The sequence below is a fragment of the Leptopilina heterotoma genome, unplaced genomic scaffold (assembly GCF_015476425.1).
Source record: "Leptopilina heterotoma isolate Lh14 unplaced genomic scaffold, ASM1547642v1 Lhet_1, whole genome shotgun sequence".
Lineage (NCBI taxonomy): Eukaryota > Metazoa > Arthropoda > Insecta > Hymenoptera > Figitidae > Leptopilina > Leptopilina heterotoma.
In genome coordinates, this window is record NW_025110812.1 from 92,158 (window position 1) to 119,379 (window position 27,222).

At 29.4% G+C, this 27,222-nt stretch overlaps 7 protein-coding genes across 14 annotated transcripts; 4 read left to right on the forward strand and 3 right to left on the reverse strand.

Annotated features, from left to right (window-relative positions):
* Positions 1 to 4: 4 nt before the first annotated feature.
* On the reverse strand, positions 5 to 1,762 carry LOC122512780 (39S ribosomal protein L9, mitochondrial). The gene is made up of 2 exons (XM_043628844.1): positions 1,572 to 1,762; positions 5 to 818 (listed from the first exon to the last, which is right to left on the reverse strand). Exons 1-2 carry the CDS (start codon positions 1,665 to 1,667, stop codon positions 87 to 89), a joined length of 828 nt encoding a protein of 275 aa, XP_043484779.1. The 5' UTR covers positions 1,668 to 1,762; the 3' UTR covers positions 5 to 86.
* A 264-nt stretch (positions 1,763 to 2,026) lies between these two features.
* LOC122511499 (zinc finger protein OZF-like) lies at positions 2,027 to 6,255 on the forward strand. 4 transcript variants are annotated; one of them, XM_043626975.1, is made up of 6 exons: positions 2,027 to 2,278; positions 2,727 to 3,038; positions 3,349 to 3,489; positions 3,571 to 3,633; positions 3,710 to 3,768; positions 4,009 to 5,199. In XM_043626975.1, exons 2-6 carry the CDS (start codon positions 2,736 to 2,738, stop codon positions 5,012 to 5,014), a joined length of 1,572 nt encoding a protein of 523 aa, XP_043482910.1. In that variant the 5' UTR covers positions 2,027 to 2,278; positions 2,727 to 2,735; the 3' UTR covers positions 5,015 to 5,199. The 4 variants fall into 4 exon arrangements, with proteins under 4 accessions (XP_043482910.1, XP_043482837.1, XP_043482750.1 ...); XM_043626902.1 differs by having other exon boundaries at positions 2,027 to 2,269; XM_043626815.1 differs by lacking the exon at positions 2,027 to 2,278 and adding an exon at positions 2,365 to 2,570.
* Positions 6,256 to 6,784: 529 nt separating this feature from the next.
* On the forward strand, positions 6,785 to 8,664 carry LOC122511714 (gastrula zinc finger protein XlCGF7.1-like). Its single transcript, XM_043627177.1, has one exon. The coding sequence runs from the start codon at positions 7,235 to 7,237 to the stop codon at positions 8,117 to 8,119; it is 885 nt and encodes a 294-aa protein (XP_043483112.1). The 5' UTR covers positions 6,785 to 7,234; the 3' UTR covers positions 8,120 to 8,664.
* Positions 8,665 to 11,498: 2,834 nt separating this feature from the next.
* On the forward strand, positions 11,499 to 14,530 carry LOC122512406. Its single transcript, XM_043628237.1, has 5 exons — positions 11,499 to 12,054; positions 12,680 to 13,095; positions 13,666 to 13,864; positions 13,945 to 14,029; positions 14,106 to 14,530. Exons 1-5 carry the CDS (start codon positions 11,640 to 11,642, stop codon positions 14,236 to 14,238), a joined length of 1,248 nt encoding a protein of 415 aa, XP_043484172.1. The 5' UTR covers positions 11,499 to 11,639; the 3' UTR covers positions 14,239 to 14,530.
* Positions 14,414 to 17,037, reverse strand: LOC122512496. Its single transcript, XM_043628366.1, has 2 exons — positions 16,620 to 17,037; positions 14,414 to 15,249 (listed from the first exon to the last, which is right to left on the reverse strand). The coding sequence occupies exons 1-2, from the start codon at positions 16,749 to 16,751 to the stop codon at positions 14,857 to 14,859; spliced, it is 525 nt and encodes a 174-aa protein (XP_043484301.1). The 5' UTR covers positions 16,752 to 17,037; the 3' UTR covers positions 14,414 to 14,856.
* On the forward strand, positions 15,303 to 23,029 carry LOC122512118 (L-asparaginase 1-like). 5 transcript variants are annotated; one of them, XM_043628048.1, is made up of 11 exons: positions 17,233 to 17,333; positions 17,490 to 17,497; positions 17,758 to 17,777; positions 17,831 to 18,025; positions 19,425 to 19,536; positions 19,745 to 19,859; positions 20,097 to 20,433; positions 20,652 to 20,966; positions 21,101 to 21,405; positions 21,610 to 21,783; positions 22,193 to 23,029. In XM_043628048.1, the coding sequence occupies exons 4-11, from the start codon at positions 17,842 to 17,844 to the stop codon at positions 22,544 to 22,546; spliced, it is 1,896 nt and encodes a 631-aa protein (XP_043483983.1). In that variant the 5' UTR covers positions 17,233 to 17,333; positions 17,490 to 17,497; positions 17,758 to 17,777; positions 17,831 to 17,841; the 3' UTR covers positions 22,547 to 23,029. The 5 variants fall into 5 exon arrangements, with proteins under 5 accessions (XP_043483750.1, XP_043483910.1, XP_043483833.1 ...); XM_043627815.1 differs by lacking the exons at positions 17,233 to 17,333; positions 17,490 to 17,497; positions 17,758 to 17,777 and adding an exon at positions 15,303 to 15,654; XM_043627975.1 differs by lacking the exons at positions 17,233 to 17,333; positions 17,490 to 17,497; positions 17,758 to 17,777 and adding an exon at positions 16,620 to 16,727.
* On the reverse strand, positions 23,015 to 26,330 carry LOC122512476. The gene is made up of 5 exons (XM_043628355.1): positions 26,286 to 26,330; positions 25,799 to 25,966; positions 24,855 to 25,053; positions 24,444 to 24,612; positions 23,015 to 23,171 (listed from the first exon to the last, which is right to left on the reverse strand). The coding sequence occupies exons 2-5, from the start codon at positions 25,955 to 25,957 to the stop codon at positions 23,015 to 23,017; spliced, it is 684 nt and encodes a 227-aa protein (XP_043484290.1). The 5' UTR covers positions 25,958 to 25,966; positions 26,286 to 26,330.
* Between the last annotated feature and the right edge of the window lie 892 nt (positions 26,331 to 27,222).

The window sequence follows — 27,222 nt, forward strand, 5'->3', positions numbered from 1 at the left end:
GCAATGATATTGTATTACTTTCAATATTTATTATTTATTATTATTAATAAAATAAGATACAAATAACGATTTTTAAAAAAATAAATTTAATATTCCATTTCAACTAAAGGTTCGGTATGTTTACAAAGTCTGTGTCGAGGCATTGAATCCAAAATTGGTTTGTCTTCGGGAAAAATTGGTTCCGCTGGATACTTGTAAAAATCCGCAGGAAGACGTGAGCAGAGTGTTGGAGTTTTATGTACATGATGAATACGACAGCGTACTAATTGTTTTTCTTTATTATTAATTGTTACTTCAATATAAAATTCTTTATTCTCCATTAATTCAATATTTGGTCCCGATATTTCATGATCGGGCATTTTTATAGCCTCAGCCGGACATATAATTCCATGACTTCGCAATGCTGAATGCACATGCCATCTTTCGAGTTTCCATGGATTATTAATATTCATTGGCACCATTACCAAACGTGACATTAGAATATTCATTGTTCTTGGTACGTAAGGTGAACTGAAAGCAAGTTTTGACTCATTGTCAATATCCTTATATTTCTCGATATTCTCCGGTGATGCATAAACCGCAAGACCCGGCAAAATAAGTTTATAAGCTATCGAATGTTTCAATGTCAATTTCTCGCCCTTATTTCCAATACCTTCAACATAATCGGTTAATATAACTTCTAAAGGTTTCAATTCTTTGTCATATGGTGATTCAATTACTTCGTAAATAAAGTGTCGATGTTTTAATTTTTCGCCATAACGTGGACCCGTTTTCTTATGAAGTCCCACAGGATACTTCCGTTTCATGACATAACTAGTCTGGGGAAAAAATTTTTGCATTAATATACCTTATAAAATAATATAATATTATAATAGTCTTTTAAAGTCCGAATGATTGTAATAATAACACAGAAGACGACGTTTGTTTTAATATAATATAAAACCGCTGCCAAGTTAAAAGATGATTTTATTTTGTTTATTTCATGAACACTTTGCTTCCTCATGTAGATTTTTTCGATTAATTTACTTTATTTTTTTTTATTACATACATTTTTATTACAATAAACTCTTCTGCCTTTGTGAGATTATTTTTACTATAAATATTGAATATGATATTTTCCAAAATTTTTGGTTTTTAAAATAACAATAATTTCGTATTTTTGATCGAATTAGGTAAAAATAAATAGGTGAATCAAAGCGATTTTTAAAGTTCTACAAGTTATTTATAAGACTTTAATTATGAAAATATAATGTTTACACACATACAGAAAGACATTTTTTAAAAATGTGATTTTTTAATTCCTGAGGTCAAAGACTTAACATAAAGATATATGTCAAAAAATCGAATTTGAAAAATTTTGGTATTACAATACTTTCTTATGAGGAAGCAATAATATAATATAATATAAAATTTTTAAATAAATTTTACGCTAGTCCGTTTATAATAGTACTTTATTATTTTATAAATATTTTAATATTGATATACTTCAATTTTTATTTCACAAAAAACAAATATTTATTGATACTTATGGGTTATGTTTAAAAATTATAAGTAGATTTTAATTTGTTTACCCGCTTCTGTTGAAGAGCAATAATTTTTGAACATTCAAGTAAACTATTTTCATTTGCTCGAAAACAGTTCAAAACATTTTTCATACTATTTAACATTTTTTAGTATTTATTATTATTCCTTTATATCGTGGTTATTTTTTAAGAAATTTTTGTTATTTTTTTGTGTCGGAAAAATATAGGTTATGTTCATATTCGATATCTATCGATGTCTATATATCGAATCGATTTCAATTTTTCTCGATTCCTGTGTCGATATATTTTAAAATTTCTAAAATTACAATAAATAATAGTAATAATAATAGAGATTATTAAAATTTTCAATAAGTGAGTTAAAAAATTCTTTCTATTATTTAGGGTGAATTTAATTTTTTGAGTACAAAAAATGACGAAGGGTTTTAACAATTTTTTTAAATTGTATCGATATAGGCGAAAGTCGAATTATAAGATAATCAGGCCACATCGACTACTATTGTCAGCCATTAAAATAGTGAAGACGCCTAAAATTACTGCCATAAATTTTGTATTACGAAAGAAATAGTTTTTGTAACAAAAATACGCAACAAAAATGTGAATTTAGTGTAGTTTTTATTCATTTAATTCACTTAGTTTTGAAAATAATTGTAAAAATTTTAAATGTTTTTGAAAAATTGTCGTGAATTTCTTTTTTTATTTCTTACAAAGAACGCATAGTTTTAAATGTGAGTACCGTGAGTACCTATATTATTTATTTCAATTAAATTTAATACTATTTTTGAAATTTTTTCACTTAGAGAATTATTGTTGAAAACTGTTTTTGCATTGTTAGAGAACAAAGAAATTATAACAATAGTCGCTGTCTAATTGTCTATGAGTGCAAAAGAGACAAACTATTATGTGAAATACATGCTCTCCTATGACTGATATGACACTTTTTAAAAACGAAATTCATTTATGAAATATTAATATTTGAAATTAAAAAAATTGTTTATTGCAAAAATTTTTATATTTGTAATAATAATGGTAAGTTTACAGTAAAAATTGTGTTATTCAATTTTATTTCTAACATAACCTAAAAAGTTAATTTTTTCAATTTTTCGACTGAAAATAAGAGAAACTATTTGATTTTTGCCTTTTCGATCATTTTATGTGTTTTATTTTGTTTTTAATTTTTTACAGAAAAATACGATGAATTCGCAAAATTCGGGAGTCCTAACCTCTTGCGGAGTTAATAATTCACTTTTAGTGAATTCCATGAACGAGATGGTGGAAAAGAATAACAAGAACAATGACATTGAGGAAGAATATTTTTTAGTAACAGAGGAATCGGGAGAATTGCAAATAATCGACAGGGATGATTATCAAAATGATAAATTAGCACAAATGTGCCGGACATGTGGCACTGTTAATGATCATCTTATACCAATATTCAAGGAAGATGGCCTCGAACATAATTTTTCCAGTAAAATACAGAAGCATCTACCGATAAAAGTATTTCACTCTTTATAATTTATTATATTGACCAATTTTTATAAAAATGTCGAAATTATATTTTAAAAAAATAGATGTTAACACCCATTTTTTTAAAATATGATTTCGACATTTTGAATTTTTTAAATCTGATGTCAGATTTGTGTTTAACGATGTCAGAAACCCCTGAGTAACGATTTTTAAGGCAATTACGGCCAATTTTTTTAAATTCGTCCATATTGGATCCGCCATTTTGAATTTGAGGGTTTATGGTTATCTAGAAATATTGTAATTGAATGTTTTTGATAAATTAAAATATAATTATTGTTAGGTCTGTGAAACGGATATTTTACCTCTACAATTGTGTTATCAATGTGCTGCAACGTTGCTCGCTTGGGATGAACTTTCTGATGGGGTTCTTTCGGCACAAAGTCGCCTTCTACGTCTTCAGGAACAAGCAGAACAAAGAAGGGTTCGTACCCTTTTTTTACAAAAAAAAGTATAAGATATCAACTAACTTTGAAAAAAAATTTACGAAAATCATTTGTTACAGTCGTCGGTTTATGAGGAACCAGCGAAACCTGAAGAAAATACAGAATTCCACCAGAAAGAATCGGTAAATTTGTTATTCTAAATTTTCCAAATTCATAAATCTAATTTTTTTAATTCAACATTTTTCCTTTTCTCTTCAGACGGAAGAGGAACAATCAACTCAGCAGGCCGAGAACAATGAAACTCTAAAAACTGAAAGGTAAATTTCTCTCTTCTTTTTTCTACACACAATTTTTTATCACAACAAAAACAAAAGGTCACAGTTGTCCAAAAAGAATTTTTATCTCGCACTCGGATTTAGCAAAAAGTAAAACAAAAAACTAAAAATTCTTCAAATGCAAGAAACAAAAAAAAGAAAGAAAGAAAAAGTAGGAGATTCGCGAATTTTCCTTTTCAGACCGGAGTTTCCGGAGTCAAAGTATTTACGACTATTTTCCAGGTCCAGTAGAGTCCAGACACCATTTAACGTATTCCTTGATACGCAGACAATTTTTTGGTCACCCTCAAAACGAAGACAGACAACAACAACAACAACAAATCGATGTCAAGTACAAGAAAAAATTCCCACCGAAACATCAGAACCCATGAATATCTGGATAAACTCCTCACTATCATTACCAATGCCAATCAACAATCAATTGTTCGAACAACAATCAACAATTGACATCGTTGACGAACCAAAAAACGAACAACAGGATTATGAATTTATCGGCGAATTGCCCACGAGCAGTAATGACACCGACAGCGATGAACTCAATTGGAAATGTAAAACATGTACCCTTGAATTTAATTCCGCCGCGGAATTAAATGAACACGCTAAAACACATCAATCCCAAGTGCCATATCTCTGTGCCGAATGTGGACGTGGTTTTAAATTAAAGGACTCATTTGTTCGTCATTCGCGAATTCATCGCGATGAACGTCCATTCACGTGTCACGTGTGCGGTAAACAATTTCGTGACTCCGGTGGATTGTCCCGTCACATCAAGGATGTTCATGCGAAATTAAAAAAATTCCCCTGCGATCTTTGCGAAAATAGTTTCGCCTCAAAAGCAACGCGCGACGATCATCGTCGAACACACACCGGCGAACGACCCTACGTTTGCGATTGTTGCGGTAAAACATTCAAATCAAAGGCATCACTCTACATTCACAGTAAATTACATACAGACGAATTTCCCCATCCTTGTTCGTATTGTCAAAAAAAATTTCGCCGCCGTCAGGAAATGTTAGCACACATCACAACACATACGGGCGAGAAGAATTTCGCCTGCGATATTTGCTCAAAACGATTTCGCGTCAAATCAGAACTTATGAGACATCGTTTGATACACTCCGACGATAAGCCATTCGCTTGCAATAAATGTGGCCTCGCGTTTCGTCAAAAACGCTATCTCAACAATCATCTCAAGAACCGACACATTGAACTCTCGAAGAATTGCTAATTATTATTTTTCACCAAATTTCTAGATTAGAAACTAATTTTTTAGAATTGAGGAAGCAAACACTGAAAAATAGTTTTTATATTACTAAAGAAAAAAAAAAAAATGGAAGAATTCCAGTAACGATATCAACGTATTTTTTTGTAGATGCAGTTTGTCCACTTACCGAAAGCATTCATCGAAATCGTCTGGGATTACAATGGAAGAATACTTCTGTGAACATTGTCGGGAATCATTCGTGGAGAAATCACAACTGATCAATCATCTAACCATTTGTTATCCACCGCAACAGGAGAAAGTATCATCCCGTCAACGGAGAATACGCCAAAAATCCTATCCCTGCATGCATTGCGATTTTGAAACGAAGAAGAAGAAATTCCTCGATATGCACACCAGGGAAAAACATCCGGAATTAATACCATCGCACAAGAGTTGTTTAGATAAACATGCGGTCGACAAAGCTAAAATGGAAGTCAACGGTAAGGTCTACTATCATTGTCACGAGTGCGGAAAAAATCTCTATTCACCCTATACGTTCTCATGGCATCAGCGGATACACACCGGCGAACGACCATTCACCTGCCATTTGTGCGGTAAACAATTTCGCGTTAATCAAGGTCTTGCGCGTCATTTACGCGAAACACATGCGCGCATCAAGAAATTCCCCTGCGATATCTGTGGTACAATGTTCACAACAAAACGAAATGTTGACGATCATCGACGAATACATACCGGTGAACGACCCTATGTCTGTAATATTTGCGGTAAAGCATTCAAGCAAAAAGCCTCACTCTTTGTTCACAATCGCACGCATTCGGATCAATTTCCCTTTAAATGCTCCCATTGCGGTCAGGGTTTTAGGACAAAGACACCATTACAAGTTCACATCACCAAACACACTGGCGAGAAACCCTACGCATGTGATATATGCCAACGACATTTTCGCATTAAATTCGAATTGAAGAGACATCGTTTGGTCCACTTTGATGATAAACCATGGCAATGCACCGAATGTCATCAATCATTTAGACAGAAGCGCTATCTCGTCAAGCATCAGAAATTGAATCATCAGAATCTATCTATTGAAAACTAGGGTGAAAAATGCCAACCCCCAAAACTGTGATCTTTTGTTTCAATTTTGATTCTACAAAGAATTTCCAATTTCCAGGTCCAATGAACCAGTGAAAGAGGAAAGAAGAAGAAGAAAAAAAGCGAATACCAAATTGAAGAGAAATGACGAAAAATTAACATCAACTGATATCTGTAGAAAGTGTGATAAACAATTCTCATCAATTTCGGCATTAAAGAGACATATGCGTGATGTACACGAGGGTCTAAAGACGCATGAGTGTGAAATATGTGGACGTCCCTTTGCATCGCGTCTATGTCGTGATGAACATCGACTCACGCACACCGGTGAACGTCCTAATGTTTGTGAAATTTGCGGTAAAACTTTTACCCAAAAGGCATCGCTACATGTACATAAACGCTTTCATTCGGAGATTTTGAGCCATTGGTGTGAGACTTGTGGACGGGGCTTCAAGCGTAATCAGGAACTTCAGAAACATTTACTAATTCACACGGGACAAAAGCCATTTTCTTGCGAGCAATGTGGAAAATCTTTTCGTAGCAAGGGTTGCATTAGTCGTCACAAGAAAACACATACAGAACAAAAATTATTCACCTGTAAAATATGTGGGGCTAATTTTGCTCAGGATCGTTACATGAAAACGCATCAAATACTTAAACATAAAATGAAACCCAAAAAAAGTTAGTTACTTATTTGCAAAGTATTTAAAAAGAAATTCAAATTTCGCGCGTGAAAATCTGTTTTACCGTCTACACATAGAGTGGAAACTCGTGTCAATATTTTGTTTCTTGCTAAGTTTCGTCAAAGAGAAAATTTTTATTCCGCTGTATCTTCAAAAAAAAGAAACATCTCCAAGTGTCAAACACACTAAATTTCATTAAACTATTATAAAACACTGCAGATATATTTTTTACTGAAAAGGAATTTTCTCGAATTTCCATATTCGGAAACAAAAAAATTCTACTACATTTTATAAACATCAGTAAACATGTAATACTCGAAAATTCTAAGTTTTTTGTTCTCTTAATCGTCGTAAGAGTGACTTTTATTTTTATAATTCCAGGTCAAACAGGCGCGATGCATTGTTAACGATTGAAACAAATTCAAAACGATCCCCGAGACTAGAATATTTTATGAAAAAATGTGCTTCCGCTCTGCGATTATCTGATAACAATATCAAACTGATAATTTCTAATGAAGAAAACTGTACTACCCAAAAAGATAATATTCAAGATTCGAAAAATAATCAAAATACTAGTGAAACATCCCAAACTGTACATAAAGTCCACGTGGAAAATTCCAATAAATTAAGAAAAAATTTAAACGGTGAAGAAATATTCCAATCAAAAGGCGACGTTGAAATATCAGAACAAAGAGAAACTGATAGTGATAAAGAAGAAGAAGAAGAAGAAAAATCACCGATTGAAAATTCATTACAATGTGATAAATGCGACAAGAAATTTCATTTGGAGGAGAATTTAAAAACTCATGCCCAAACTCATTTGGATGAGAAAATTTATACATGCCATATTTGTGGTAAACAATTTGGCCTAACTGGAAGTCTTTATTATCATTTAAGACACGTGCACGATGGTGTTAAAAATCATTCATGTGATATTTGCGGTCGTTGTTTTGCAATGAAAACAACATTAGAAGATCATCGACGAATACATACTGGTGAACGTCCATATGTTTGTGATTCATGTGGAAAAACATTTAAAACAAAAGCGTCCCTTTATATACATCGTAAGACACACACTAATGATTATCCACATCAGTGTTGTTATTGTAAGCGTGGCTTTCGTTGGAAACAACAAATGTTGGACCACTTAACGACTCATACGGGAGTCAAAAATCATGTCTGTGATATTTGCGGTAAGGCGTTTGGCGTGAAAAATGATTTAACAAGACACAAGAAGATACACTCGAAAGAAAAACCCTATTCATGTCTTCAATGTGGCTTGAAATTTGGTCAGAAACGATATTTGAAAAATCACGAACGTACTAAGCATAGATGAGAGAGAAAGTGAGTGCTGATTTATATATATATGTTCAGATGGGAAATTATCTGTTAATAATTTTATTATTTTTCTACTCTTATTTTCTTTTAAGTCGACAGTAATATTAAGAAAACCTGTTTTTCTTACGAATACAATTGTGATTTTGCGAAGATACCTTTAACTTTTTTTTTAAAAAAACTTAACTCAACATTTTGCAGGAATTTTGCTAAATTTGTATTAATTTTCATTAATAATCTGTTTTAATCGAAAAAATTGACAGTAATTTCCAAAGTATATCCTACAGCAGCGTTATGAAGAGATAAATATATTTTGTATTTAATGTGAAAATTCGTTTATTTTCGTTTTAACTTCTCACTGGGTATGTCAGGATCCATACTGACTTAAGTCCCTTACGTACTTTACTATATTTAAAGCGTAATTGCTTTATTATCGAAAATTAGAGTTTTGTTATGTCTCAATAATAAATAAAACTTTTAATTTAATTATTTTATTATTTTTAATCTTACCGCCTCGACGGATAAGCTTACTGAAAATCTGAGTTTTGTTACGTCTTTAAAATAAATAAAACTTTTATTGAATTATTTATTCATATTTAATCTTACCGTCCTGGTGGAAAATTCTGTTTCATTTACAGAAAGGTTCTGTACTAGTAGGCCAAATTTTCATTTCATTGAAAGAAATACTTTTTCATTTAATTTTCTTTGTTAAAAATTTCCAAGAGATTCTTGGAGTTTGATGAGATTCTTCATACACATATTCCATTTCCACTGCGGTTTAATTTTTAATCGATAAACAAACTACCATTATTTTTATTGAAGTTCCGACCTGGAAAAGAAAATAAAATTAGTAAATATCACATAAAACTTACGATAGAAATAAAAACTTTAAACTCCCGTTTCACTCGAAATGACCCCCCAAAGATTCCATCGGACTTCCAATAATAATTTTCATCGTATTTTTATTTCAAAAAGCTTTTTAGCTATTCTGTAAATAAAAATGAGTAACTATATTTTTTATTACAATACTTAAGATTTTTTTACCACTTGCGACTAAATCGATTTTTTAATTTTCATAATATGTTTTCTAATTTTTATTTTATGAATAGTAGAGAGAAAATATAATTTTGCAATCTTTCTGAAAAATGTTGTGTTATATGTTATAAATTCTTTCAACAGGTTTATACCAATTATAAACCATTTGTAACACATCGAAAACTGTTTCATAATAATGTTTATATAGAATGTCATAAAATAGAATACGTAATTATTATAGAACAAGGTTCTAATATTGTTATTGCTATATATAAGTGTTATTTTACAACTGACGAACTGATTTTCTTTTGTATATAATATCAAAATATGTTATGATAATTCATTTAAGCAATAAATTATATATACATTCGACATTGTTTTCTGTATTTATTCTCGAGTTAAAAAATATATCCTACAAAACTGTCAAATATCAAGGCATGTAGTGTATCAATCACTCTTGTAAGAAAAAAGGTTGAAAATTTGTTTTTTTTAGACAAACATAAACATGCTTTTTCTTCAATGATGTAATTTAATTTTAGAATTTAGTTTTCGTTTTACCTCTTAATATTTTATTTTATTAAACTTTTTATAATATATGTGGGTAATATATTTTATAATCAATAAATCTATTTTAGATGTTTAATTTTGATTACAACATTTTTTTTTAATTTCAAATATAGAGCAGAATAAATTATTTAAAATTTTAATAAGTTATGTTGTGAATGAATCAGTCATAATTAATAAAAAATATATAAAAGGGAATAAATAATTTCCAGAAACTGGAAAAGTATATTTTTTGATTTTCTAACTAAAAACATGACTTACTTTTTCTAGATAATTTTTATTTAAATTCAAATAAAATTAACAATAAAAATTTCAGTTACATGAAATTGGGTCAACGATTTTGGAAATGCGAGGGCATTTTTTTCATTATAGTAGACATTCAGGAATCCAGAATTCTATAAATTGACTCGCAAGGAAAACTTGTAAACTATTTATATACTTTCTTGAAAATGTCTCCGTCAAATGTATATAGGTGTTAAGTAAACATACACATGTGATTTAGAAATGCGGAAAATAAATAGAATTCTTTTAATCAAATCAATTTTTAACCACCTAGTTGATTATATTTAAATTATTTTTTAATATCAAAACATAACAAAACGAATGCATTCGAACAAGTGGTTTTCAATATAAATTTTCTCAAGCGTTTTGAATTCTAAATTAATAATTAATATAATTTCCATAAAATTATATTGAATTTTTAAAACTCTCAAAATTGTATTTTGTTAATTATAAAAATTAAACCATACAAATTTTTTGTATGGTAAATTTATATCTGTAATTATTTCTTTTTTTATTTAAAAAATAACTCTTCTTCTTTGAAGTAAATTCAAAAAAAATAAAAAATCAAAGAAAAGGAAGATAAGTTAAAATTGCTTTTGCAAAAAACAGCATTTTTTTAAAATTGAAACCTAATAATTAAATCAGCTATACAAAAGAATAAAATTTTAAATGACAAATAAACAACATATGAAATAAATTCACTTTAAACTAATCGAGATTTAATAAAGATCATTTACCTAGACCCATGAAATAAAATAAGAATGAACTGAGAGGTGGAAGCAAAAGTGGAAACAAGTCCGACTTATATTCGTCTGATCCCACGCAGTCTTTCAAAGTTAGTCGTCAGTGAATTCGAAAAATTAACTCATCGCGCGATCAAAGCAATTTTTACGAAAAAATTTTCAAACTTTTGTGACAAATTATTTTGTTTTTTATTTCATTTCTTACAAAAAACAAATACAAAATGTAAAAAAATAGAAAAAAAGTTCGATTTAAAACAATAAAAAACGCAATGAATCGTAATAATTTTCAAATGTTTGTGATCAAAGTCTAATTCAATCATCGACATGAGGCTTGATTAGGAAGTGCAAATGTGAATGAAGATGAGAATTAAAACGGCTTTCGAAGAGTCAATTTGGCACAAAAATATATAACAGTTTCTGTGTTTATCATCACGTTCGTAAAATTATTATTGTTTCTAATCGTTCGCGTACTTTATAAATAGATTTTATTGTTGAATCAATTCACTGAGATTCCACGGTGAAACTTTTATTTCTCTCAAGAAATTCATCAAAAAAAGGAAATCAAATTTCTTCAGTTTTCTCTTTTTGAAAAAAATGTTTAAATTTAAATTTAAATATGTTTTTAAAGAAAGTTTAATATAATTATATTAAAAAAAATCGAAACATGTAATAAAAATACCTTTCCGTTCGCGAATGAGAATGTAATTAATAGAAAAAATTAATTAATTCGAAATTATATTAAAAAAGAATTCTTGATAGAAAAATTAATTAAGAAGTTTAAAAATTTGTTCTAAACTAAAAATTTATTTAAAATCAACAATTAAATAAAAGATTTAAATTAAATTTCCAAATTTAAAGATAAATCGAATAAAAAAAGTGAAGTGAAAAAAAAGAAAAATGCAGGGCGTACTGAGTATTCAAACGGCTCGAGGTTTTGGCGAATCGAGTGAATTTGTTACAAAACGAAGTTGTATTTCATTTTTATTCGCTATTGGATTTTTGTGTCTACTTGGTGGTTTTATGCTCGGACGATTTGCCGTTCATCGAACATTTATGGCACGTGCCGAACGAACACGAATGGAATTTGCAAAAAATGGTCTAGAAATGACGGAGCATCTTCAATATAACATCATTGATTACCTTCAAGATGAAAAATTCATTCAAAATCACAGTCTTCATCGGAACAATGAAAATTCATTGGTTAATAATAATATTCGAGATAAATTTTTCTCTGAATTTCGACCATTTTTTGAGTACGTTGAAAATTTTAAATCCTGCTCGATTGGTAAAATTCAAGGTTCTAGAGAAACGGGTAAGTTTTGAAGTGTTCTTTTTACAAATTTAGAAAATCTTTCTGTTTGTTTACAAATAATTGAAATTAATAGAAATATATAACTTAAAATCAATTTAATATTTGCTGATTTTCATTTGAAACTTCGTTCATTCAATCTTTGGAAACAAAAGAGAGTTTTTCAACTATATACCATAATTTTGAGTATTGTTACGTCTCAATAATAAATAAAACTTTAATTAAATTATTAATTTATTTTTAATCTCACCGCCTCGGCGGATAAACTTACCAAAAGTCTGAGTATTGTTACGTCTCAAAAATAAACAAAACTTTAATTAAATGATTAATTTATTTTTAATCTCACCGCTTCGAAGAATAAACTTACCAAAAGTCTGAGTATTGTTACGTCTCAAAAGTAAATAAAACTTTAACTAAATTATTAATTTATTTTTAATCTCACCGCCTCGGCGGATAAACTTACCAAAAGTCTGAGTATTGTTACGTCTCAATAATAAATAAAACTTTAATTATTTATTTTTCTTACCGCTTCTTCATTGAAAACTTGAGTGCATAATATATTAAGAAATAAATTTTCATTGTTTCGAAAAACTACTACATATAAAGAAAATTTTCCTTATTTTTGCAGATAGATTTGTGATTGTATCGTTAATTGAAAAAGAATTTCAAATAATGATGGAGATAATACGAAGTTTAACTAAAATTCACGTCGAACAAGATTGGAATCCACGACGGACAATATTTTTTTGTGTCTGCAGTGAATCGGCGTATGATTGCTATAATGAACTCTCTACTTATATACAATCGAAAATTGTCGCATTTATTAGTCAAGCTGATGAGAATAATTTTACGAATATTCAATATTTATCATCATCAGAAGAAAATTGCCTTTCTATCTCGGGTTCAAATATTGCCGCTACTGCCGTTCAAGACGCTGCAAATTTTGTCAAATTATTATCAAAATCATTCAATACATGCCATGAACGAGAATTTAATTCATTGAAATTGGAATTAAATATTCCACAGGCTGTTATTTCATTCGTGGTAAGTCGTGGTAAGCAAATTTTTCATGTTTCACTAGATTTTGATATTTTAATTTTTACAAAAGGTACTATTACAAAAAAATATTAATAAAACAAGTAATATTAGTTTACACTGAAGAAATTTTTTATTTAAGGCTATAATTTAAAAATTTAATATTTAATGAATTTATCAACGTATTGGTAGTTTAAAGGGCAAAAAACTATGAGTAAAAAATAGGTTAGGGAATTCATTGTTATATTATTTAATAAACAAAAAAAATTTTTTCACCTGATTTCCTTCGTCTGAAAATGCTACAGATAAAGTAGTCGTCGACAAGTTGAGACCAGGATAAATTTAATCAGTACATTTTTTCGTATGAATAACTTACCGTGTGAATCAAATACTTAATATTACCAACTTTTTCACTGTTTCACTCTATTATCGTCAGAGACAGTAAATTCGCAATCTAGATACGACACTCGCCGCCAAAAATGAGATTTCGCCTCGTTTGCAATTCTATGAAATTTAAAAAATGAAAATTCCGTAAAAAATTAATTATACTATTAAAATTTTAACTTATTTTTATTGCAGGAACCAAAACAAGAGAATAATTCACTTGTAAATAAAGATCACTTGATAAAAAATAGAAAAATAATGGCACAAGTAATTGCCTTAAGTGTCTGGAGATTATCGGAAAGTATAATTCTTCCTTGGAATCCAAAATATTTGAATAACACACTTTTTCGAAATCTAAAAAAATTGGAACCATCCCGACTCTTCGAAAATCATCGTAAATATACAATTTAAGAGAACTATTAAGAATGATCAGATATTTAAGCAATATAATAATTTTTCCACAACAATTTTCAGAGTACCAGAAAATAATTGATTTAAATAAATTAACAGACGAAATTACCGGTTATGTAGAAAATCTCAATTCACTGGAAATAATCAAGTAATTTATTATTAAAATATTATTAATTAAAATTTTTTTAAAAAATGCAAATAATTAGAGATTTTACATTTTTCAGTCTTCTGGACGCTCGAATTGCAAATGATCGACTATTGGATTTAGATAAAATTTTCCTCTGTCTTGGCAGTGAGGTAACTTTACATCGATTAAGGGAATGTTACAAAAATTTGAATGAAATATCTCGAACTTAATTTTAAAAAAAAATTTGTTTAACTCAAAAAATGAAAAATTTTGAGGTTACATTCTTGTTGTGTTTTATAAATTTAATTACAGTTAGTAAATATTTTTTGAATTTTGAAGATTATTTTTACACGAACAATGTTGCTTATAAATAAATATGTTACTATAGTTATATACGACAAACAGTTGACAGAAAAATATTTTTATTATACATTTACACTTGGAATATATATAATACTCGACACAAAATGAAGATTTTGTACATACTTTTTACATAAAAAAAGGACAATATTACCACAATTATATATATATGGTTATTATTGAAATTAAAAATACCCTCAGTCGTTTCCTATTTATAAAAAAGTAACGATAATAAATTCGTCTTTTTATGCTGTTTCTATAACAACTTTATATTTTCATCGAGACACGAGCAAAAAGTTGTTGTAGAAGCACCATTACTTACCTTGCGTAAAAGGAGTTCCTAGAAATTATATATTCTTTTTTGCGCATCTTTTTTACATTGATTATTGTTGCGCAGAAGCTAAACGCAACAGCATATGTGCAGTTTCCTGTACATTTTATATGACGATGAAAAAAAAATTATTGCAGAAACACCTTTATTATTTACATTAGTGAATAATTGATGTGGCTCCAAACATTATTTCTCTTTCGAATTGCTCGGCTTTGAGAGTGCCATCTATTGATTTGCAGTCGGGATTAAATACAGAATAGGCACTAACTTCGCCCTTTTTCTTGGGTTTTGTTCTCGTATTAACCCAAATTAAATAGAAACTCGAGAGAATAAAATAAATAGCGCCAAATTCAATTCGCAAGGCAAGAATGTAGAGTGTCAGCCATAGTGAAAAATATAGAGAATACAATGTCCATCTGATTGCTGGATGAGAGGAAGTTTCAGTCGAATCATCACCACTGTCATCTGATGAAGTACTTTCCACATCATCTTTATCCACTTTATTATCTTTATCATTTACCTTATTCTCACAGTTCAAGGGCTCTCGATCCTTTAAAATTTTTATAATTATATTTAAAAATTAAAAAAAAATTTAAATGCATGATTTGTGAACGTTTAAGTAGACGGTTGTCAAATGAAGTAATAAAAAATTGGTGTATTTTAAAAATGCAAAACCTTACTAATTATTTATTATTGCTGTATTGCGAATTTTTATAAAAGTGCCTCCATTTTGTTTGCGTTGAAGAAAAAGAAATTGTTATTGCAGAAGAACCTTTATTTACGCGAGCAACAAAAAAACTAAGCGTTCCAACCCTGTTCAAAAGTTGTTTCCTGGGTCAACAGCAGTCATCAGTCAATAGTAATTGTCAAAATGGATTAATGGACCAGTTGTGCAAAAGATTTTGTTTTAAAATAAATGATGAATAATATATTTAAAAATCAATGCAACAAAATGGTAATTGTTGCTTTAAACATTAATTTTTCAATAAGTAAACATTAATTTGTCCTAAATAATGAATAAATTTCATCCTTGGATATTCATTTATTAATTTCAATAGTTCTCTTCCCAATTTTAATCTATTTTTTCATTAAAACGTACCTATTATGGAACGTTTTAAAATTTCGTCCAGATAACAGACGCATAAATGAATTTCGAGATTACGAATGTTTGGAAGAGAATTTTTATAGTTGAGATTTTTTTAAATTGTTTACATAACCTAATTAAGAATCCAAGGGTTTTACTAGCGCTGTCAACAATATTACTAATATGATCATTAAAGGATAAATTAGGTAAAAAAGTTACACCAAGATCTTTAATTTTATTTACCCTTTCAAGGACATGACCTTCAATAGAATACTGATATGGAATAATTGATTTCCCTCTCACAAATGTCATTACTTTGCATTTACCAATGTTCAATTTTAATTTCTTATTTTTACACCAATTATAAAAGTTTTCTACATTATCTTGCAAAACTTGACATGACTCTTAGGGCCTAAATACTATTCATAAAATACTAATCTTTCAATCCGTACCCTAATTATTCATATTAACACTCTTGATTCCAAGAAACTTGTCATAGAAATTTAGTTAGCTTAAAAAGCGTTTCATAATAGGTACCTTTACTTTATATTATAACGAAATACGAAAGTAAAAGAAAAGACGACGAATCTCTTCTTCTTTTCGTAAATATATATTATAAATAATGTTCAGTTAGTTTGCATTTTTAAAAACGAAAATGTCTGCTATTTCTAAATATTTACAATAAAACTGAATTATTAATATACGAAATCACCAACAAGATTGGAAATAATTTAAACCTCAAAAATAGTCAAAAATATTTATTTATTAGCTATATATAACACGCATGTATAAACTATAAAATCAAATATATAATAATGTATATACAATTATAATACCTCAGCCTCTGTTGGAGTTTCCCTGAATCTGTCTCTATCCCAAAATAGTAAATCTTTCAGTTTACTTTTAGCTGATTCAAACATCTCCTTTTTTCGCTTCTTATTACGGTAAGCTGCCAATTTCTTATCCATATATTAAAATTGTACATATATTTTATATAAAAAATATCACCTCCGAAGTCCAATCAGATACGTTAATTGAATACACAATATTTTTCTCTTCTGCTTTTCAATAATATTATAACCTTCCTCTTCAAGATTGCACACAATTCGTAACACGATGAATTTTAAAGATAAATATTTATCATATTTATCATCTTTTGTTTATACTTATTTTTCTTCTCGCAAATAGTAGTTACCTAATTTTTTTTAACTTTATAAACAGTTGCACATTGAATTGTATATATAAATTTAATGTCATTATTTATGTGAAAAATTTTACTACCTGAAAACCTAACCTTACCCGTTGATATATACTATATATATACTTTACCCACGTGTCACGTACACGTTCGTAACTTCGTGGAGAACTTTCATTAATATGAGTGTATCTGTGTGTAATATAAATACACTACTACACAGGTATGTTTACCTCGTGGTCTGTGAAGGGAAAAAGGCGCACTTGTACAAACTTGCATCATCTATAAAGCAGTTTTAAATTTTCATTTCCGCGGACATATAGAACTGTAATTTAACACCTGTTTGACATTTTAGGTAAATTGATAATTTTGTTTAATTACTCCTTTTAATTAAACTTTCGGAATTTTAATTAATCTTTTTTGTACGCACTACTAATATAAATACGGGATTTTGTATTTTTGTTTGTATATTATAATTTTTGTGTTTTAACTATACTTTGACATTTTCCAGACGATTAAGTAAGTGATCTATTTGTGTATTTCTCATAACTATTACAAATATTTAGAGTTTTTTATTTTACCCAAATTTTATATGCTTTAAATAACAAATTTTGACTGAATTTTTCCCGAATAGGAAAGGCTTGACTACTACTTAAAATTTAGACCTATCACTATACTGCCGTACGAAACGCTAATGTAGATTTTCGGCTATCCCCCCTAGCAACAAAGTTAACTAAGTTTATATTTCATACATAGAAATTTTGCATTAAATTTTCTAGACAAACTTGCTGCAAAAAGGGTAAGATTTATTATTTTGTAATTATTTATAAATCAGTAGGTATCTTATTACAGATTTTGGAGCAATGAATTTGGAAATAACTAACGGCAAATTCAAAAATGGTGTTTACAATAATGATGGACAAATATCCTTTGCACAGAAAAGAAATGCATCGACGGGGAAGTTCGATGAATTGAATCAACCGGAAGGAAGGGTATTGGTACTCTATACAGGAGGCACCATTGGAATGATAAGAAACGAAACTGGAGGTTTGAAGATTTAAAACAATACTTTATTTTTCATGTTTCACAAATAAAATTGTTTTCAATATAAAAAAATGGTAATAACTTTAGTCTTCGGGTCCAATTTGACGATTTTTGACGATAACGGTTGTTAGCAACATCAGAGCTAGGGTCAAGTAAACGAGTATAATATTTCTAACAAAAAGTTTTCAATTATAGATCGACGAAAAAGTCTCAAAGAATGGTAAGTAAGGTCTTGTGGTATTGTTACGTCATCGCGACGTATTTATATTTTACATTATTGTAAAATAATATTTTGTAAAGTTAGAATCTAAATCTTCCTTTTCTTGTAACCGAAGCAACATTGATCCAATAGTCTTACACCTGGGGAACAGATACTAAATATGATCATCAACGTTTTGTCACCCTCCTATATAGGGTCACTCACGGGCTCAAATTAAATCAATAAAAAAACTGACCCCGAAAGCAATAAAAGTGGGTGTATCCCCTTGCAAAAGGAACTTCTTCGAAGTTAACCACCAAGTTAACTAGTTGTGTACTGTCATCAAGTTTCTTCTTCAACTCCAGTCCAGAAAATCTCTTCAAGTACCAATAAGTGCCTTCTTCGAGTCTCGTCTTAGTCAAATTCATTAAAGGAGATAATTTCTACTACGAGGCACATTTCTATTTTTCTAAGAACTGGATTACCACGACATCAACGTCAAATAAGTAATTCGGTTACTCTTAAGGCTAAGAGGTGTTTTATCTAATTTACATTGACATCTGGACCCAGGACCTTTCACTTTGGCTGTCCCGAGAAAACAATTTTAGGGAAATCTACTGCATTCTCTGTTTCCGCTAGACAAAGTCATTTCTTCGACCAAACACTGAAGGAGGTATCCCTTGTTGGGTCTATGACTCTAAAAATAATTTTTAAAGGTAAGTAACTAATACTTTTAAATTTTGTCCCCATTTAAATTCTCGATTGATTCCACAAAGTTCTTACTTTATTTCAGTGTCCCTATGAAGACATCCTGGATCTACTCTTTCTTTCTGATTCTAATTGTAAAGGATTCAAATAAAAACTTTAATAATTTAACTTCAATTTAACAGTTACTCTTTCTTAAAACCTGTCCCTTAATATCAGAGTCTTACCTGATTATTTTAAAAATTTTCAAAAATCACCCGAATTATAAGGTGTTACACTATCATATTAAGTGCCATTGTCATCCTTTTAAAAAAAAGCGAAATTAAAAAATAAATTAATTTGCCACCTTTTATTATTAAGGATACATAGCCGATTTTCTCAGAACTATTGAAAACAATTTTAAGATGAAAAATATTTATTCGCTATCAATTTTTATTATTCACAGTAAGTCATTTTAACTAATCGTCACGTTTATGTAATATTTATTTATCTTTCCAGCTTTAGCACCAGTTGCAAATGCGTTTGTCAATAATTTAAGACGATATCCTCACATGCATGACAAAGTTTACGCGGAGGAAAGATTCGATTCAATCGAACCCTTAGTCTTACCGTGAGATTTTATTTTTTTTAATTTTTATAAACTTTTTAAAAGATTTTAGCTATTATTTTTGTTATCCAATTGTATTTTTTAATTTTTCATTTAGGTCTCTACCTATAATAATTTTTAGCAAAAAATGATTTTTTAAAACTTACGTATATATTTTTTGATAATAAATTGCATCTATTAAAGAGAGTAAAAATATATTTCTTTTATGTAGAATGTCTTCGGAACATAAACGACGAGTTATTTATAATGTCATTGAATATTCGCCTCTCTGCGACTCTAGTGATATGACAATGGACGATTGGATTCGTATCGCCAAGGACATTAAAGTACGTGACTTATTAAATTTCAATAAATCAAATCGTAAAAATGTTTTTTCTTATAATTTAAAAGTTCATACAGTCAAATAGATCCATATTTCTTCACTTTTTTAAATAATTGGTTTAAATTTACTTTCCTTCATCGTCAAAATTGATGAGTCTTTATTTTTCGAACCATTTGGAAAATTAAAAATTTAACTTTTACCTTGAAACATTTTCATAAATGTGGAATATTTTTGATTTAAGGAATATTATGAATTTTACGATGGTTTTGTGGTCCTTCATGGAACCGACACAATGAGTTACACAGCATCGGCTCTATCGTTTATGCTGGAAGCTCTGGGAAAGGTAATTGTTATAACTGGATCACAACTTCCAATTTTTGATTCTCGAAGCGATGGACTTGATAATTTTCTCTCGTCCCTCGTGATTGCGGCAAATTATAATATTCCTGAGGTTTGTATTTTCTTTGGCACGCGACTCTTGCGCGGTAATCGTACAAGCAAATTATCAACTCAAGCCTTTGATGCATTCAATTCGCTGAATTCTCCACCTCTCGCCGTCACTGGTATCCGAGTGGAAGGTATACTTATATTATTTTTAAATTTTAATTTGTGAAAAACAATATTCTTTACAAATTTTTGTTAACAATGGTATTTGTATTTCTAAATTTAGTATAATTGGAGTTGCTGTCTTTAGTTTAGAAATAAAAGTTAAATTTGTTTTTAGAAAATAAATTTTCACACTCTTTACAAACGCGGTAATTATAAAGAGTAATTACTTTTTTTTTAATCATTGTAGTGGATTATCCATCTATTTTTCGCTCTGGTGCTTTGGAAAAGTTTCACGTACACACAACATTGAGTCAAAATGTGGGATTGTTGAGATTATTTCCAAGTATTACTGGTGAATTGGTGAAAGCATTTCTTCGACCCCCGACCGAGGGAGTTGTTTTGCAAAGTTACGGAGCTGGAAATATTCCAAGTAATCGGCAAGATATTGTAACGGCAATTAAGGAGGCGACAACGCGTGGTGTTATTATAGTTAATATCACGCAGTGTGCCACTGGCAGTGTCGACAATATCTACGAGGCTGGACAAATACTAGTCGATGCTGGTAATAAATTGCTTCTTCTATTTCTTGTTCCTTTCTGTTGCCTTTGTTTCCTTTTTTTCGTTTTATTCATTCCGTTTCTATTTCGCTAATTCTACTCCTACTGTTTTGTCTCCTACATTAAATTATTATTTAAGGAGTGATTTCCGGCTACGATATGACACCAGAAGCGGCTTTAACTAAGTTGTCCTATGTACTGTCAAAAAAAGAATGGGATACGGAAATGAAAAGAATAATGATGCAGACAAATTTACGAGGTGAATTAACTGGTGGTAGACCACCGAAAAAACATGATCCTGATCTTATTGAAGCTGTGGCTCATTCTCTGAATGCAAGTTCACCGAAGGAGAGGACCCAACTGGTTAACATTTTGTTTCCGGCCATGTTGTCTGCTGCGGTGGTTGCTCGTGATCTCGTCAAATTGGAATCCTTGAAAGAATACGTTAGTTTGATAACTTTTATTTAATAGTAATAGTGTTCGATTTGCTTCAAACTATCAAGAAATTTTTACACCTTAATTTGTTTTTTGAGTGGAAAGTTTGCCTGAATTAGAATCACCTAAATATATAGATTTAGGTGCGACGACTATTAAGTCTAGGATTAGACATTAGTCTAGGTATCATCTAAATACTTGTGGCATTTTTAGGGAGCTGATATTTCCCAGATGAACGCCGATGGTCGAACGGCACTGCATATCGCTTGTTGTGAAGGTGACGTTCAGGTCGTGCGTCGTCTTCTGCAAATGGGAGCAATCGTTCATGCGAAAGATCGATTCAATCGAACTCCACTAATTGATGCCATTGAATACGATCATCACGAGGTATTTCATGATGCTTTTTAACATAATATCCCGAAGGTGACAAACCTGCTGAAAGTAAGGAAGTTACATACGGCGTTTCTTAAGATTTCCACATTTTTCTGACCATCATCCTAAAATGTGTTTTCCGTAATCAAACCCTTCTAGATGGCCCTAAGTTCTTACTCCTTAGATAGGTCATCAAATTTTTGGGTGAATTTCAGTTCTTTAGATCATAACTAGTTTGTAATTTAATTCCTTCTTTACTTTCAGCAGGGTTAAGATAATTTACCCAGATCCAGTAAGGGTCCTGATGGCATATGATTTTTTGATTAATCTTCAGGACCCTTGTCGGATCTAGGTAAATTATATTAGAACAGGAGATTGATACAATTATTTTATTAATAATTAATTATCTAATTATTGAATGCAGTTAATTCGACTATTACGTCAATGTGGAGCGCACCTTCACGAGCGACCAAAAGTTCTCGGTGAAAAATTGTGCACAGCCGCGGCAGGTGGAAATATCACCCGTTTAATATCGTACCAATTGGCCGGTGCAAATCTCTCAGAAGGTGATATTTCAGGACGAACAGCTTTACATCTTGCAGTATTACACAATCAAAAAGCTTGCATTCAATTTCTAATTAAAACTCAAGTCGATGCAACAAAAAAGGACGTCATGGGACAAACTCCTGCTGACATCGCAAAATTAACAAAAGCTCTCGACTCATTAAAATTAATGTCAGAATCCAGTATTTCCAATAATGGTAATCTAAAAACTTAATAATATTTAATCTATAGAAACTTAAATTGTTTTTAAGGGAATTAAAATCTCATATTTATGTTATTTATATTAAAATTTTTACAAATTTGTTGATGATTATCACTTCTAATGACTTATAAGACAACTGAAAACTTTATTAAATGTCGAGAATAAAAACGAACATTCCAAAGTTGAAGCATGTAATATAATTGTTATAACAAGAAATGATCAATTGTTAAAATTTTCCAATGAAATAATTTATTAACGAATTAACATTCGTTATTGAGTATATTACCTTGTGGATGAATAACTACCAAACAGTGCGTACATTACTGAAATGTAAAAATTAATTTAAAAAAACAAAAAGGTGGTGAATAATTGTAAATAATCGAACAAGCACATGTAAAGTACAAAAATATTATTATTATTATTATTATTGACTATGTAACATATGCGAAGGTTGTACAAAAATAAAATGTTCTAATAAATCTAAAGAAAACTTAACAGTCTTAATGAATTGGCAATCATTTGTTGCGAGACAGGACACGATTTATATGCTGCATCACAATCTTTTTGTGATCCTTGACCTGTTGTAATCGCATCCATTAGCACACTTCCATTAACAAATTGCTCGAACCAAGTGTGACTGCAAAGGTAGAGATTATTTTTTTATTTTCAATTTTTATTAAGCAAATATAGTTAATTACATTTTTGTGTAATTTCTAATTAGGAATTTATCAATATTATTGAAATTGCATACGATTATTAAGATGGAAGTTGATCTTTGAAAGGTAAATCTATCTTTTACCAAATCGGAGTTTGACACATAGTCTCCGATTTGGAAAAAGTTTGCATACTTCCAGAGGGATGGAAAATAATGGTTCAACTGGAATGGATGCTAATCCTCCCTGGTAGGAATATTATTCTTATACTTTTTATCAAAGAGGTAAAGCCTTCATTTTAGAATTAGACATTTTACTTAGGGTAAGGCTTTTGATGACATGAAGCATGTTTATAGAAATCCTGTATTCTTTACGGAATTAAAGATTTTATCTAGGATAAGGCTTTTGATGACAAAAAAGGTTTATGGAATTCCAGTGATTATTTCGGAACGGCCCCTTTCTCTAGGCAAAAGCTATATTGATGACTTGAAGCAGGTTTATCTAAATCTTTTGATTCTACCGGAATAGGACAGTTATCTAGACTAAGGTTTTTGATGACATGAAGCTGGTTTACGCAGTTCTAGAGATTACTCCGAAAGTCGACACTTTATCTAGGCAAAGGCTTTTGATGACATGACGCTTGTCTATAGAAATCCTGTATTCTCTCCGGAATTAAACACTTTATCTAGGTAAAGGCTTTTGATGATATAAAGCAGATTTATGGAAGTCCAGTGATTAATTCAGAACGGTTCCTTCCTCTAGGCAAAAGCTAACTTCAAGCAAATTTATCTAAATCTTTTATTTCCTCTGGAATAGGACAATTATCAAGACTAAGGCTTTTGATGACATGAAGCAGGTTTATGAAAATCCAGCGATTATTCTGGAATCTGGCTCTTTCCCTAGCTAAAGCTTTTGCGAACATGAAACAGGTTTATGCAAATCTTTTGCTTCCTCCAGAATAGAATAATTAATTAGAACAATTAACTTATTAATTAATTAAGGCTTTTGATGACATGAAGCAGGTTTACGAAAATCCAAAGTTTATCAAAATCAGTTACTACAATTACGGTATCTTTTTTGAAAACCTAAACTATGTTAGCGAAGTACCCCAAAATGGAAATTTTTGGAGATCTCCAGAAGGAACCTTCCGCGATACCATTCCAAGAGGATTAAGTAAAGAAATTAATTAACTTCTGGTGGTAAAAAATTAACCATAAAAATATATTAAAAACAAGAAGATTCAATAAAATAAATACCTGACGACACCATCGATAATTTTGTCCGTACTTGTCGGATGATCCGTGTTTTTCACTGTCGTCACCATTGAGCACAATATCCGTTGCAAACAGGGAGTTACAAGTCCGTTATTTAACAAAACCTCATTAACCCTATTTCCCAATGTCCACTGGGCATCTTCTTCCATTCCTATAAGAATACACAAAAATAAATTGTTCTAAATTCTCGGAAACAAAAGCAAAAATAATTTCATCTCTTATATTCATCACAGACATTATTTTCAACACTAAAAATAGAATTTTTATTTAGCGTACAAAGTCAAATACTGTAAAAAGTTAAAGCAGTATAATTTCTTAAATTATGTTAGAGCAATTTGTCAAATTTGTATATTATAGTTTCCTTAAAGAAAGGAAATAATGAAAAAAACTTACGAAATCGTTGTCCCGGTGTATTTGGTGTCGAAATGGGTTTAAAGAATAGTGGCACAATGAAAGCACTTGTGGCTACTAAAATTCCCATAACAACAATTCCCTGTGTATTGACCGTCAACAAAGGTGTTGGCAATCCACTTTTTTCTTTTTTAGTATTAAACGGGATTGATACAAATGGAACTGCCAAATCTAATTCAACCTAAATGAGGATAAGAAAAAGATTTTAATTCCAATTTTTTAATTTTACTTTGTATTTAGATAAAGAAAATATAAAATTTACTACTCTATTTTCTAATTATTGTTTCAATAAATATTCCCTCTATACAGCATATATATATATAATATTTCCTCAATGTTTCACTAAAAGATTTGAAATGCTAATGCAAAGTCTTTGCAATATTGCTATTCAGAAGTTTTTGGGGTCGAAAATTGTGAATATGATGCTCGATTTTCAAAATTCAAAATGACGGATCCAATATGGCGGAAGATTTTTTAAAAATTCAGCGGATTCGCTTGAAACTCATTACTCGGGGGTTTTCGTGGACGCCGATTACGAATATGAAGTCCAATTTGCAAAATTCAAAATGGCGGATCCAATATGGCGGACAAATATCTTAAAAATCGTTAGATTCAGTTAAAAATCGTCATTCAGGGTTTTTAAGAACGCTAATTGCGCAAAACTTTCAAAGACTTCACATTGAATTATTTTAAAACTTTCAGTAAAATATTTCTGAAATATTCAGGAATTATATCACGTACAGGGTTTATCTAAATAAATTATAATTTAAAACTCAAATTGGTTTCTGTATTAAAAAATTATATTAAATATAAAAAGAGGTTATTCTAAAAAAAAAATTTGAATTAGAGAAAGAGGAATATATTTTTATTTATATAACCAGAAGAATTATAACGGAAGTTGTTAAAAATTTCTTGTATAAACTTACTTCAATTTTACCGTCGTTTGAATCGAAAGAAATGAAACGTCCAAGTTTTTGACTCAATCCGGAAACTGAATTTATGAAATTTCCACTTTTGAAAATATCAAATGGCTCGAGAAAATAAAAAAGCAAAATGAAAATCACATGTTTCTGTGATTTTCCCATTTTTAAAATCTGCAAAAATAATAATTTTATGCTCTTTTAAATAAATTTTAAAGAATGACCTAGAAGAGACTTCAGGCCTCTGGCATACGGCTGCTGTTTTAAATAAATTATATTATTTATAAATTTTAATACAAATTTTCATGTTCGATATTTTTATAATTAAAATTTTCTATTCCCTTTTAATATTCTATTTATATTTTCAAATTTTTTTTTTTTATTTTAAAAATTTGTATTTTACAATTTTAAAAGGATAGAAATTCGAATCAAAATTTAGTTGAAAAATTTATTTATTATTTTACTTTTTAAACACTTTTTTTCTGACACTCACTCTTAAAATTTGCAATATTATTAAATCAGAATCGAAGTGCACAATAATCCGTCAAGTTTTTTTATGAACCAGGAAATTCCTGGAGGTTCCTATATGTATGTACCCACTGCCCACTCTTAGTGCAAAAAAAATTGCAAAGAGGAAAAATTGTCGTGTGAAAATAATTATGTATTTGTTTTGCAAAAAAAAAAAAAACTTTACGATCCTTGAATGCGGATGTTCAAATTAACACCGACCAATTATAAACGCATTTCACGAAGTTCATTTATTATCCTTTTCCGGAAGAGAAATAATCACTTTCCTTTAAAAAAATTTTCTAGAGTAACATGCCAGAACGAATAATAATATTTCTTTTTTAAATTAAAAAAAAAATAATGATTAACTTTCTGTTTTATATTTGCGCATCACAATTTTCCTACTTTTTTTATTTTTTTTTTTTTTTGCATAATTAATAATAATAATAAATTTATTATGTAAAAATGTATTTTTTTCTAAATATTTTAAACACAAACATACAAATTTTTTCAATTATTTTAAATATATTACTTTGATTTTTAATTATTTCATTTATTTATTATTGTGTATGAATATTTATTTTATTTATTACTTTGCTGACTTTATTTATTTCTTTTATTTATACAAATATTATTAATATTATTAAACAAAACACTTAAAGTTGAAAAATGATATATTTTTAAAATTTAATTACTTCTAAGAATTTGCAGTTTACTAAAATTTTAATATTTGGAAAAATTTTAATTAAAATAAACTTATAACTTTATAACTTATAACTTTATTAAGATAAAGTGAATTTATTTAAGATTTTTCATAAATAAAAAGATACGAAAATTGTTTAAAATATAAAAATTGTAATTCACTGAAGTTTTAAAAATATAAAAAATTTAATTTATTAAAGTTTAAAAATATAAAAGTTTTA